Source organism: Aquarana catesbeiana, linkage group LG08 (genome assembly GCF_042186555.1).
Source record: "Aquarana catesbeiana isolate 2022-GZ linkage group LG08, ASM4218655v1, whole genome shotgun sequence".
Classification (NCBI taxonomy): domain Eukaryota; kingdom Metazoa; phylum Chordata; class Amphibia; order Anura; family Ranidae; genus Aquarana; species Aquarana catesbeiana.
The window spans coordinates 87,277,770-87,290,347 of NC_133331.1; the positions used below are offsets into that span (position 1 = coordinate 87,277,770).

General features: G+C 40.5%; 1 protein-coding gene across 2 annotated transcripts in view; it reads left to right on the forward strand.

Annotated features, from left to right (window-relative positions):
• Window positions 1-12,578, forward strand: part of CFAP46 (cilia and flagella associated protein 46) — a 333,386-nt gene that overhangs the window by 249,669 nt on the left and 71,139 nt on the right. For both annotated transcript variants that reach the window (XM_073596084.1, XM_073596086.1), the window contains exons 44-46: window positions 282-461; window positions 4,016-4,183; window positions 7,163-7,260. In XM_073596084.1, coding sequence (XP_073452185.1) covers window positions 282-461; window positions 4,016-4,183; window positions 7,163-7,260 — 446 coding nt within the window. The remainder of the gene's footprint in view (window positions 1-281; window positions 462-4,015; window positions 4,184-7,162; window positions 7,261-12,578) is intronic.

A 12,578-nucleotide genomic window follows, 5' to 3' on the forward strand; every position in this document is an offset into this window, starting at 1 on the left:
TATGAGCCGCATCCGTCGCACAGCAGGGGTCCGGTGCGTGCTGGTTCACCATTTCAGGTCCGATTTCAGCCCAGCATTTTGGGCTGAATTTGGACCTGAAACGGACCAAAAAAGGAGCACGTTTTTCCTGCAAAACTCACCAGACCTGCTGCGGAGATATGTGAACCGGCTCCATAGAGAGCCAGTCACATTCATGTGCTATGCAAATTGGATGCGGAGAAATTCGCATAGGTGTGAACCCAGCCTTAAACTAATCATTTATCTGTTTTTGTTTTTTCCAGATGAGACGAGCATTGGCAGAAGTCTACCTTGCCCAGTCCAATGAGATTTTACTTCAGTCCATTAATGCTGCAATAGACAACAAGCTGATGGACACATTGTCAGCAGCAAGTCTTGAGATCTGTTCATGTTTTGGGCAGTTTGACTCTCTAACATCAGGTTTTTTTCTTGCTCTTCATCAGGTACAATTATGCCAGGCAGTTTTTTGTTATTGACTTCCGTTGAGTGTAAGTTTGAATCTTGGTACTTAGCACGATTACTGCGTATGCTGAAAAGCCTTAATTCTTGGTTACCAAGACTTTCCATCGTTTTGAAAAATGTCTTTTTGGAATATTAAACACATCCACAAGTGTTTGCTAGCTCTCAACATGGTCTAAATTTCTCCTGTAGTGCTTTTATTAGTTATGTCCTAAGCAAATAATTGGGTGTTTAGCGATGGTTTAAAGCCAAACTCCAACCACAAACTTCCATAGAAATTCTTAAGAAAAAAAAGTTACCTTTTGTAATGATTAATTAGTGTACCAGATACTATAGCCAGCATTCAGCTTCCAGCACTATGGTTATCAGAGCTGCAGCTCTTATATAGTGAAGTCATCCTTATGTTTATCCATTCTTTCACCTCCTCTTATCCCTTCACAAAACACATTCCATTCTGTGAATGGATAAGGGGAGAGAGGGGCAGATAAATAACAGGATCACTTCATTACATGAGCACTGCAGGGCTAAGCGTTGAGTGCTGGCTATTGTATCTGGTACACTACTTGATTAATTTATACAGTAAACAAATATGATGTGAACATTTTACACCCCATTAGCAAAGGTAGCTTTTTTTTTTGTCTTACAGCAGACCTTCCCCCCCAAAACATGAAAAAACACATTTGCACGCAGCTCTGCCTGCTCAGCAGGAAACACATTATGCATGCATTGTAAATTGGCACCATTTATGTACTGGTGATGTAGTCCTGGGCCTGAGAAGACTACATCACCAGTGCCTTCCAGGGAGTTATTGTAGTTCATCTGCGAGATCTTACAAGAAAAAAAAAAATGAGGACTATTTCCTGAGATCTTGCAAGATTTCTCAGGGAAATGCATGCTTTATTCTGCACAGAGGATGTGGATATCATTGGTGAACTAAAAATAAGAAACCTGTCGCTGATAACTTTGATTTTTAAGAAGGCAGCATGGGATTTGTGAAGATTACTATTAATGAGGTATTACTAATCATATGTATATCTTGTCTATACTTATTTAATCACTTCAGCCCCGGAAGATTTTACCCCCTTCCTGACCAGAACACTTTTTGCGATTTGGCACTGCGTCGCTTTAACTGACAATTGTGCGGTCGTGCGATGTTGCACCCAAACAAAATTGACGTCCTTTTTTTCCCACAAATAGAACTTTCTTTTGGTGGTATTTGATCGCCTCTGCGGTTTTTATTTTTTGCGCTATAAACAAAAAAAGAGCGGCAATTTTGAAAAAAACGCATCATTTTTTACTTTTTGCTATAATAAATATCCCCCAAAAAATATATATAAAAAACTATTTTTCTCCTCAGTTTAGGCCGATATGTATTCTTCTACATGTTTTTGGTAAAAAAAAAATCACAATAAACGTATATTGATTTGCACAAAAGTTAAAGCGTCTACAAAATAGGGCATAGTTTTATGACATTTTTATTATTTTTTTTTTACTAGTAATGGCGGCGATCTGCGATTTTTATCGGGACTGCAACATTATGGCGGATACATCAGACAATTTTGACACATTTTTGGGACCATTAGCATTTTTAGCAGCGATCAGTGCTATAAAATTGCATTGATTACTGTAAAAATGTCGCTGGCAGTGAAGAGGTTAACCACTAGGGGGCAATCAAGGGGTTAATGTGTTCCCTAGTGTGTGTTCTAACTGAAGGGGGTGGGGACTGTGCAGGGGAGATGACAGATCGCTGTTCATACTCTGTATGAACAGACGATCTGTCTTTTCTACCCTCAGAGAACTGGAAACTGTGTGTTTACACACACAGATCCCGCTTCTCCATGTGCCCCGGGCGATCAGGGGCACTGTCATCGGCTCCGTGTGCGAGCAGGGCAAAGCGCACGCGCCCCCTAGTGGCCACAGGGTGAAGCGATGTTACATAACGTCATTTCGCCCAACTGTGCCATTCTGCCGCAGTACAACTGCGGCGGATGGTCGGCAAGTAGTTAATAAAGAAGAGGGCAGGGGGGTAATGTTAGCTTTAGGAATTTATATAGATGCCCCTGGCTAGAGTTCCACTTTAAGATACTGACTGAAACATAGCTACATGGGCTTTATGTTTAAATTGCATTATTTTCTAAATATAAATGTATTTTTTTTTTTGCTTTACTGCATGTGGGAGGGCCTTATTGCTTTGCACTTATTCTAATCACCATAGTGCACCTCACCCCTTGGACATATATATATATATGTGTGTGTGTGTGTGTGTATATATATATATATATATATATATATATATATATATATATATATATATATATATATATATATATATATATATATATATATATATATATATATATATATATATATATATGTATGTATATATATATATATATGTGTGTGTGTGTGTGTGTGTGTGTGTGTGTGTGTGTATACACACACTAAATTGTCAAAAGTATTGGGACGTCTGCCTTTACACGCACATGAACTTTAATGGCATCCCAGTCTTAGTCTGTAGGGTTCAACATTGAGTTGGCCCTCCATTGCATCTATAACAGCTTCAACTCTTCTAGAAAGGCTGTCCACAATGTTTAGGAGTGTGTCTATGGGAATGTTTGACCATTCTTCCAGAAGCACATTTGTGAGATCAGGCACTGATGTTGGACGAGAAGGCCTGGCTTGCAGTCTCCACTCTAATTCATCCCAAAGGTGTTCTATTGGGTTGAGGTCAGGACTCTGTGCAGGCCAGTCATGTTCCTCCACCCCAAACTCGCTCATCTATGTCTTTATGCACCTTGCTGTGTGCACTGGTGCGCAGTCATGTTGAAATAGGAAAGGGCCATCCCCAAACTGTTCCCACAAAGTTGGGAGCATGAAATTGTCCAAAATGTCTTAATATGCTGACACCTTAAGAGTTTCCTTCACTGGAACTAAGGGGCCAAGCCCAACCCCTGAAAAACAACCTCACACCATAATCCCCCTCCACCAAATGATTTGGACCAGTGCACAAAGCAAGGTTCATAAAGACCTTGAATGAATAAGCGAGTTTGGGGTGGCGGAACTTGACTGGCCTGCACAGAGTCCTGACGTCAACCCAAAAGAACACCTTTGGGATAAATTAGAGACTGCGAGCCAGGCCTTCTCGTCCACATTAGTGCCTAACAAATGCTCTTCTGGAAGAATGGTCAAACATTCCCATAGACACACTCCTAAACCTTGTGGACAGCCTTCCCAGAAGAGTTGAAGCTGTTATAGCTGCAAAGGGTGGGCCAATCCAATATTGAACCCTACGGACTAAAACTGAAAACTGGGATGCCATTAAAGTTCATGTACGTGTAAAAATCTATCTATCTATCTATCTATCTATCTATCTATCTATCTATCTATCTATCTATCTATCTATCTATCTATCTATCTATCTATCTATCTATATAATATGTTCAATGAAAGTGAGTGGTTAAGGTTATTATGCGAAGTAAGATTTTGTCAAAGTTGATCATGATTTCCACTATGTTGGTTTGTATTTGTATCTCCACAGAGCTGTTCTTCATGTATGATGATTAAAAACATAGTGCTAACGGCAACACGCAATACTGGCAGCTCTCAGTTTGCAGCATTACTGAACCTCCTGCATTATCTACAAGAGAAAGGAGATGAAGGATCTCTTCGGAAACAGGTTGAGCAACAACTGGCCACCATCTCAAGAGTAAGAATCATACAATACAGTTCGAAAGTATATACAGTACTTTCAAAGTGCTGACATTAACATACGTGAAATACAGTTTATCTCTAATTAGTCAGTAATATCTTCAAGCATTAATTGGCTTGAATTGTTGTGCTTTATGTGTACACATACATATAAAGTATAGCAAAGCAATATTTAGATATTGTTGCAGCACTATCATGATATTTTTGATTTTTTTTTTTTTTACGTTCAATATGTTTTTTTTTTTTTAACCACTTTCAAACCACCCACCAGACATATACTGAGGCAGGCTGGCCTGGCTGCGCGGACGGAAATACCTGTAAGGTTTGTGCATGAGATACAGTGGGCGCGTGCCCAAGGGTCCAGTGGATTCTGTCTGCCACCCGCCATCGCACTACAGAGAACAGGGATCTACCTTTGTAAACAAGGCGGATCCCCGTTCTGACAGGGGAGAATACTGAGATCTGCTGTTCCTAGTGATCAGGAACAGCGATTGCTGTGTTGTCCCAGTAAGCCCATCCCCCACAACGTTAGAACACACCCAGGGAACACAGTTAACCCCTTTATCCTTCCGGGGGTGAAGTGGTTAACAGGGTTACAGTCAAACCAGTAAAGACATAGCAAGTAAAAATCAGGAATCTGCTATTGAGTGTACGGAAATCCCCATGCTTGTGCTCCACCCTGTGCCTATTTTCTTAGAACACCCCTTCTTTCTGGACTCGTACGAAAAAATGTACGAAAAATACTGTTTTTGAAGCGATTGTATGATAATCGTATCGTTAGTACAGAGCTTTTGAGAGCCGATCAGGTCAGTTCATCCAATATTTGATTGGACATGCACAGAAAAAAAAAAATTTGTACAATGCCGCTTCAGCCCTGGAAGATTTTACCCCTTTCCTGACCAGAACACCTTTCTGCACTGCGTCGCTTTCACTGACAGTGTGATGTTACACCAAAACAAAATTGATGTCCTTTTTTCCCACAAATAGAGCTTTCTTTTGGTGGTATTTGATCACCTCTGTGGTTTTTATTTTTTGCGCTATAAACAAAAAAAGAGTGACAATTTTGAAAAAAAGGCAATATTTTTTACTTTTTGCTATAATATCCCCCAAAAATATATAAAAAAACAAATGTTTTCTTCAGTTTAGGCCGATATGTATTCTACATATTTTTGACAAAAAAAATCGCAATAAGCATATATTGATTGGTTTGCACAAAAGGTGGGCGGTACAGTGGTGTAGTGGGTAGCACCCTCGCCTAGCAGTAAAAAGGGTCGTTGGTTTGAATCCCAACCATGACACTACCTGCCTGGAGTTTGCATGTTCTCCCTGTGCCTGCGTGGGTTTCCTCCGGGTAATCCGGTTTCCTTGCACACTCCAAAGACATGTTGGTAGGTTATTTGGTTTCTGTCCAAAATTGGCCCTAGTATAAGAATGTGAGTTGGGGACCTTGGATTGTGGGCTCCTTGAGGGTAGGGTGCGATGTATGTGTGGAGCGCTGTGTAAATTGACGGCGCAATATGGGTACCTTAAATAAATATCTTAAATAAATAATAATATAATAGATGAGTATCTTAATGAGACGCAATGTACAGGGATAGGGACAAGTGTAGACACGCACCCACACTCATTCCGTTTGAACTGGATGGACTGGTGTCTTTATTCAACCGTACTGTATGTAAAGTTATAGCGTCTACAAAATAGGGGATAGTTTTATGGCATTTTTATTATTCATTTTTTTTATTAGTAATGGCGGTGATCTGCGATTTTTATCGAAACTGCGACATTATGGTGGACACATCGGACACTTTTGACACTATTTTGGGACGATTGTCATTTATACAGCGATCGGTGCTAAAAAAATGCACTGATTACTGTGTAAATGACACTGGCAGGGAAGGGGTTAAACACTAGGGGGCGATCAAGGTTAAGTCTGTCCTAGGGAGTGATTCTAACTGTGGGGGGGATGGGCTACCACTGACATGACAGCGATCACTGCTCCCGCTGACAGGGAGCAGTAGATCCCTGTCATGTTACTAGGCAGAACAGGGAAATGCCTTGTTTACATAGACCTCTCCCTGTTCTGCCGCTCCGTGACACGATCACGGGACACCTGCGAACATAGAGTCCGCAGGACCCGCGAGCACGGTCACGATGTACGCGGCGGGTGCGTGCGCCCTGCCGGCAGCCGCCGACGTAGATCAGTGTGCGGCGGTCGGCAAGTGGTTAATCAGTACAGCTATCATTCGAAAATGCAACACAAATGCATTACAACACTTGACATCACTTCTGAATTTTTATTCTTTCTTACGAGAATTTTCGTGACTTTAGTAAACTCTTCAGATTCGATCTGAGATTAGCATGCAAAAATAAACAGACGATCATTCGTCCGATAATCTCATCGTGTGTACCGGGCATTAAAGTGTGTCGCTTGGCTGGGACCTAAATGGGTGTAGCAAGCAGGGTTTGGGCTAATTGGTGCAGGTGGTTAACGTTGTCCTGGCCTAATATCCAATGTTTTGGCTGTCTTGGAGTAATGTAGTGGGGCTCCCATCAGATACAGTTACCTTGGTTGTTAATGCAAGTGTTTTTTCAATTAAGTATAATATTTCAATTCATGAGTGGATTAACCAAACATCTACATGTCTTGTGTTAGACCTACTTTTTTTCCAATGTTTTTACAGGTGTCCGTCCACCTATCGAAAAATGTACAGCTTTCATTATTCACTTACCACCATATAAAAACAATATTTGAGTTAAAATAAGACAGATAGAAATGTAACATAGTTCAAGGCAAATGTTCTGTAAGTCACCGCACATTTTATTTGATCTTCAGAAGACTGTTGTCTGAAAATCACCAAAAAACGAAATGTTTTCATAGCCCAAGTTCAGTTATGCAAAAGTATGTCTGTTGGGTTAACGGCAGATAAGCTCCGTGTAGCTGTGCAAAGTAATATTTTCTCATTTTCATATCTTTTAGGTATGGGGGAATCTGCATGTCCCAATGCAGCATTTCAGTATGTTTGGTGAGCTGCCACCAAACTTCAGTATTATTATTCTGCAACATTCAGAAAACAGGTAAATTTCATATTCTATCTAAAGCTTTCCTTGATTTTTAGGAGCTTGCATCACTTTCTTTCGCTTATTTTCTGTTCACTTTATCAATGTATTACAGGTTGCTTTGTTGTATAGTTTGGTACAGTGTTTTGAACGTCTGTTCTCAAGTAACATAGAAAAGCAGAAAAAAGTGGTCCATTGAGTCTGTCATTTTTTTTTTTATTTAAACATGTTTGTATTTTTTTATTTTTTTTTTGTTTGTTTTTAACCTTTTTGTCTGAGTATAGATCTATGTTTTACCCATGCATGTTTGAAGCTACTTACTGTTGACTGACTCTCTACTTCTGCTGGAATTATATCCAAAGCATCAACTACCTTTTCAATAAATTAATACTTTCTAAGATTAGTTTTGATCTTTCCTCGTGCTAGTGTGAGGCCATGTCCCTGTGTCCTTGATCTTGGTTTCATATTGAAAATACCGCCCTCTTGAACCTTATTCACCCCCTTGATGTATTTAAAGGTTTCAATTATGTCTCTCCTTTCCCTTCTTTCCTCTGTCTAGACTATACATATTAAGTTCCATCAATCGTTCCCGATATGTTTTTTCCCGCAGACCTTTCACCATTTTTGTTACCTGTCTCTGGACTCGTTCTGTCTTATCAATATCTTTTTGTAAGTAAGACCTCCGGCACTAGACACTGTATTCTAAATTAGGTCTTACTAAATATCTATATTGGGGAATCAGGACCTCCTTCCTCCTACTGGTGACCCCTCTACCACTCTAGTGATGCATTCTCAAATTCTGTTTGTTTTTCCCACTGCCTGACCACACAGTTTGTTCATTTTGCAATCATCTGAGATAAGCGCTCCCAGATCTTTTTCCTTTGTAGTGTTGGCCAACCCTGTACCCCCAATGTTGTACTCTGTCAAGGGATTCTTTTTCTCTAGGTGCATTATTTTACATTGATAATGCAATATTGAAATGCAGTTTCCACTGATTTGACCAATCTTCCAGCAATGAACCACCCAAGGGTTAAGTCCTAGCTTGTACAACTTTTGTATTGGATCATTATGTGGAGCTGTATCAAATGCCTTGCTGAAATCAAGATAGGCTATGTCCAAAGCACCACCCTGGTCCAAAACATCGGTAATATAGTCAAAGAATTCAATCAGATTAGTCTGACTTGATCTGCCCTCAATAAAACCATGCAGCTTTGGGTCAAGCAAGCTATGTATTTTTAAGTGATCAATGATCCTTCTTTTCAGGAGTGACTCCATTAACTTGACTACAACCAATGTTAAATTCACTGGCCTGTAATTGCCAGCTTCTACTTTGTTGTCCTTCTTAAGGATAGGTACAATATTAGCTTTCACTAGTCATGTGGAACATGTTAGAAGAGCTTGAATAAAAAGATCTGTTAATGGTCCAACTACTATACCTAAAAGTTCTTTTAGAACTCTGGGATGAATACCATTGGGGCCCATTGCTTTATTAGGCTTTAACAAAGCCAGTTCCTCTGTTACCTCTGTCTCCTAAATCCTAAAGATGAACCATCATTACTAGAACCAAAGGGATTTGCCAACTTGTTATTGCTAGTACAATTCATTTCTGAGAAGACCTAACAGAAATACTGTAATTATTTAAATGGTTTGCTACTTACAGGTCTCCTTCAACATAAGTGTTGCGCCCAGTTTTCATTTTAGTGATCCCATTGTATTTCCTTCTATCGTTGATGTACCTAAAAAAAGGTTTTATCTCCTTTCCCCATCAGGTCACATAGTTACATAGTTACATAGTAGGTGAGGTTGAAAAATGACACAAGTCCAACCTATGTGACACAAGTCCAACCTATGTGACACAAGTCCAACCTATGTGTGATTATGTGTCAGTATTACATTGTATATCCCTGTATGTTGTGGTCGTTCAGGTGCTTATCTAATAGTTTTTTGAAGCTATCGATGCTCCCCACTGAGACCACTGCTTGTGGAAGGGAAATCCACATCCTTGCCGCTCTTACAGTAAAGAACCCTCTACGTAGTTTAAAGTTAAACCTCTTTTCTTCTAATTTTAGGTCTAGGTTTCAGTTTCAGTCTTCCATTGCTGTTTTCCCTTCTGAAAACATTATTCATTTTTTGTGATGCTTACTTAGTGACTGTGTTATCCTGGGTCACCAACTAGTTAAACAAGTCAATATTTCTGACTTAATTTGCTGTATGTTTGTTGTGGGTAAGTGGGAACAGCGTTATATTAGACTCCACAGGGTGCAAAAGGAGCACTGAACAGGTCTTTTTGACCCCCACCAAACTCCTTTTAACTCATTTTAAGTCTAACAGTGTGCCAAACAGCCTAGTACATACTTCTGTATTCACTGAGCTTTTCATCCCTTCCCATCAACCCAAGTATTGCATGCAGTGTTTGGACCATGCTACCCTATTCAATTACATTTTTCGTGGTAGGGTGTTCTGAACAAGGGGTAAGTGCAGGTGCTGCTACTGTCTCCATAGTCTATATACTATATACTCAGCTTTGTGTAAATGAACAGCAATAATGATTTCACCAGTGTAGAGAACTCAAAAGCATGCACTGTTAAGGGGCCTGGGAATGGCAGTTGACCACCACTGCCTCAGAACATAGAATGAGTTTAAACAAAGTAGAGGAAGGTGAGAATGTTGCCTTTAGCTGTCTTTTGTATGCTACATGCATTTCCTATGGTGTATAATAGATCGGTGTTTCCCTACTGATGTTGCACTGAAAGGTCAAAATCTTTTTTTATAATTAAATTTATTCTCAGATTTCTTCCACAACAGCTGCACTGTTTGACCTCATGCTAAAAATGCTGCATCCCACCTTCTGAATATGCATATTCACATCAAATAACAGAGCCCCATAACTGTTTACACTCTTAAAGTGGTTTTGAAGCCTGAACTTTTTTTTTTGTACCTTAACCACTTAAAGACCGCCTACTACAGATATACTGCAGCAGGGTGGCTCTATTACATGAAACAACGTACCTGTACTTCATTTTGTGCAAAAGACACTGGGGCGCACGCGCACACGTCGATTGGACAGAGGGTGTGCCAGTCAGCAGGTCTGGCGGAACCGATGTCCGCTGGAAACCCGCGATCGCTCTCCAGAGAGGCAGAATAGCGATCTGTCTATGTAAACAAGGCAGATCGCCATTCTGACAGAGAAGAAGATAGAGATCAGTGTTCCTGCTAAGCAGGAACACCTATCTCTGTATTCATCCAGTCAGACCATCCCCCACTCACTTAGCGAGCACCTTCTAGGGACACACTTAACCCTTTGATCGCCCCTTCCCTGCCAGTGTCATTAGTACAGTAACAGTGCATATTTTTAGCACTGATCACTGTAATAATGTCACTGGTCCCCCAAAAAATGTCAAAAGTGTCAGTTAGGTGTCCAATTTTTCCGCCGCAATGTCGCAGTCCCACTAAAAATCGCAGATCACCGCCATTACTAGTAAAAAATAAATACAGTCAGGTCCGTAAATATTGGGACATCGACACAATTCTAATCTTTTCGGCTCTATACACCACCACAATGGATTTGAAATGAAACGAACAAGATGTACTTTAACTGCAGACTTTCAGCTTTATTTTGAGGGTATTTACATCCAAATCAGGTGAACGGTGTAGGAATTACAACAGTTTGTATATGTGCCTCCTACTTTTTAAGGGACCAAAAGTAATGGGACAATTGGCTGCTCAGCTGTTCTATGGCCAGGTGTGTGTTATTCCCTCATTATCCCATTTACAAGGAGCAGATAAAAGGTCTAGAGTTCATTTCAAGTGTGATATTTGCATTTGGAATCTGTTGCTGTCAACTCTCAATATGAGATCCAAAGAGCTGCCACTATCAGTGAAGCAAGCCATCGTTAGGCTGAAAAAACAAAAGAAACCCATCAGAGAGATAGCAAAAACATTAGGTGTGGCCAAATCAACTGTTTGGAACATCCTTAAAAAGAAAGAACACAACGTTGAGCTCAGCAACACCAAAAGACCTGGAAGACCACGGAAAAAAACTGGGGTGGATGACCGAAGAATTCTTTCCCTGGTGAAGAAAACACCCTTCACAACAGTTGGCCAGATCAAGAACACTCTCCAGGAGGTAGGTGTATGTGTGTCAAAGTCAACAATCAAGAGAAGACTTCACCAGAGTGAATACAGAGGTTTCACCACAAGATGTAAACCATTGGTGAGCCTCAAAAACAGGAAGGCCAGATTAGAGTTTGCCAAACAACATCTAAAAAAGCCTTCACGGTTCTGGAACAACATCCTATGGACAGAGATGAGACCAAGAGCAACTTGTACCAGAGTGATTGGAAGAGAAGAGTATGGAGAAGGAAAGGAATTGCTCATGATCCAAAGCATACCACCTCATCAGTGAAGCATGGTGGTGGTAGTGTCATGGCGTGGGCATGTATGGCTGCCAATGGAACTGGTTCTCTTGTATTTATTGATGATGTGACTGCTGACAAAAGCAGCAGGATGAATTCTGGCAATATTATTTGCTCATATTCAGCAAAATGCTTCAGAACTCATTGGACGGCGCTTCACAGTGCAGATGGACAATGACCCGAAGCATACTGCAAAAGCAACCAAAGAGTTTTTTAAGGGAAAGAAGTGGAATGTTATGCAATGGCCAAGTCAATCACCTGACCTGAATCCGATTGAGCATGCATTTCACTTGCTGAAGACAAAACTGAAGGGAAAATGCCCCAAGAACAAGCAGAAACTAAAGACAGTTGCAGAAGAGGCCTGGCAGAGCATCACCAGGGATGAAAACCAGTGTCTGGTGATGTCTATGCGTTCCAGACTTCAGACTGTAATTGACTGCAAAGGATTTGCAACCAAGTATTAAAAAGTGAAAGTTTAATGGATGATTGTTAATCTGTCCCATTACTTTTGGTCCCTTAAAAAGTGGGAGGCACATATACAAACTGTTGTAATTCCTACACCGTTCACCTGATTTGGATGTAAATACCCTCAAATTAAAGCTGGAAGTTTACAGTTAAAGCACATTTTGCTCGTTTCATTTCAAATCCATTGTGGTGGTGTATAGAGCCAAAAAGATTAGAATTGTGTCAATGTCCCAATATTTATGGACCTGACTGTATAACTATTCCTGAAAATGTTTCCTCCTCTGTCCTCCTACCTATCCTGCCTAACCTGTATAAAAAATCTGATCTGCTCCAGTTCTGTCACGTGATTCTGTAGCTCTGTGTAAGGGAGCGCTCAACAGCGGCTGTGAATTTCAGAAGCCATGACCCATGGGCTTCCATTGTCCAACCATTGTCGACGTTCTCTCCTTTCCTCAT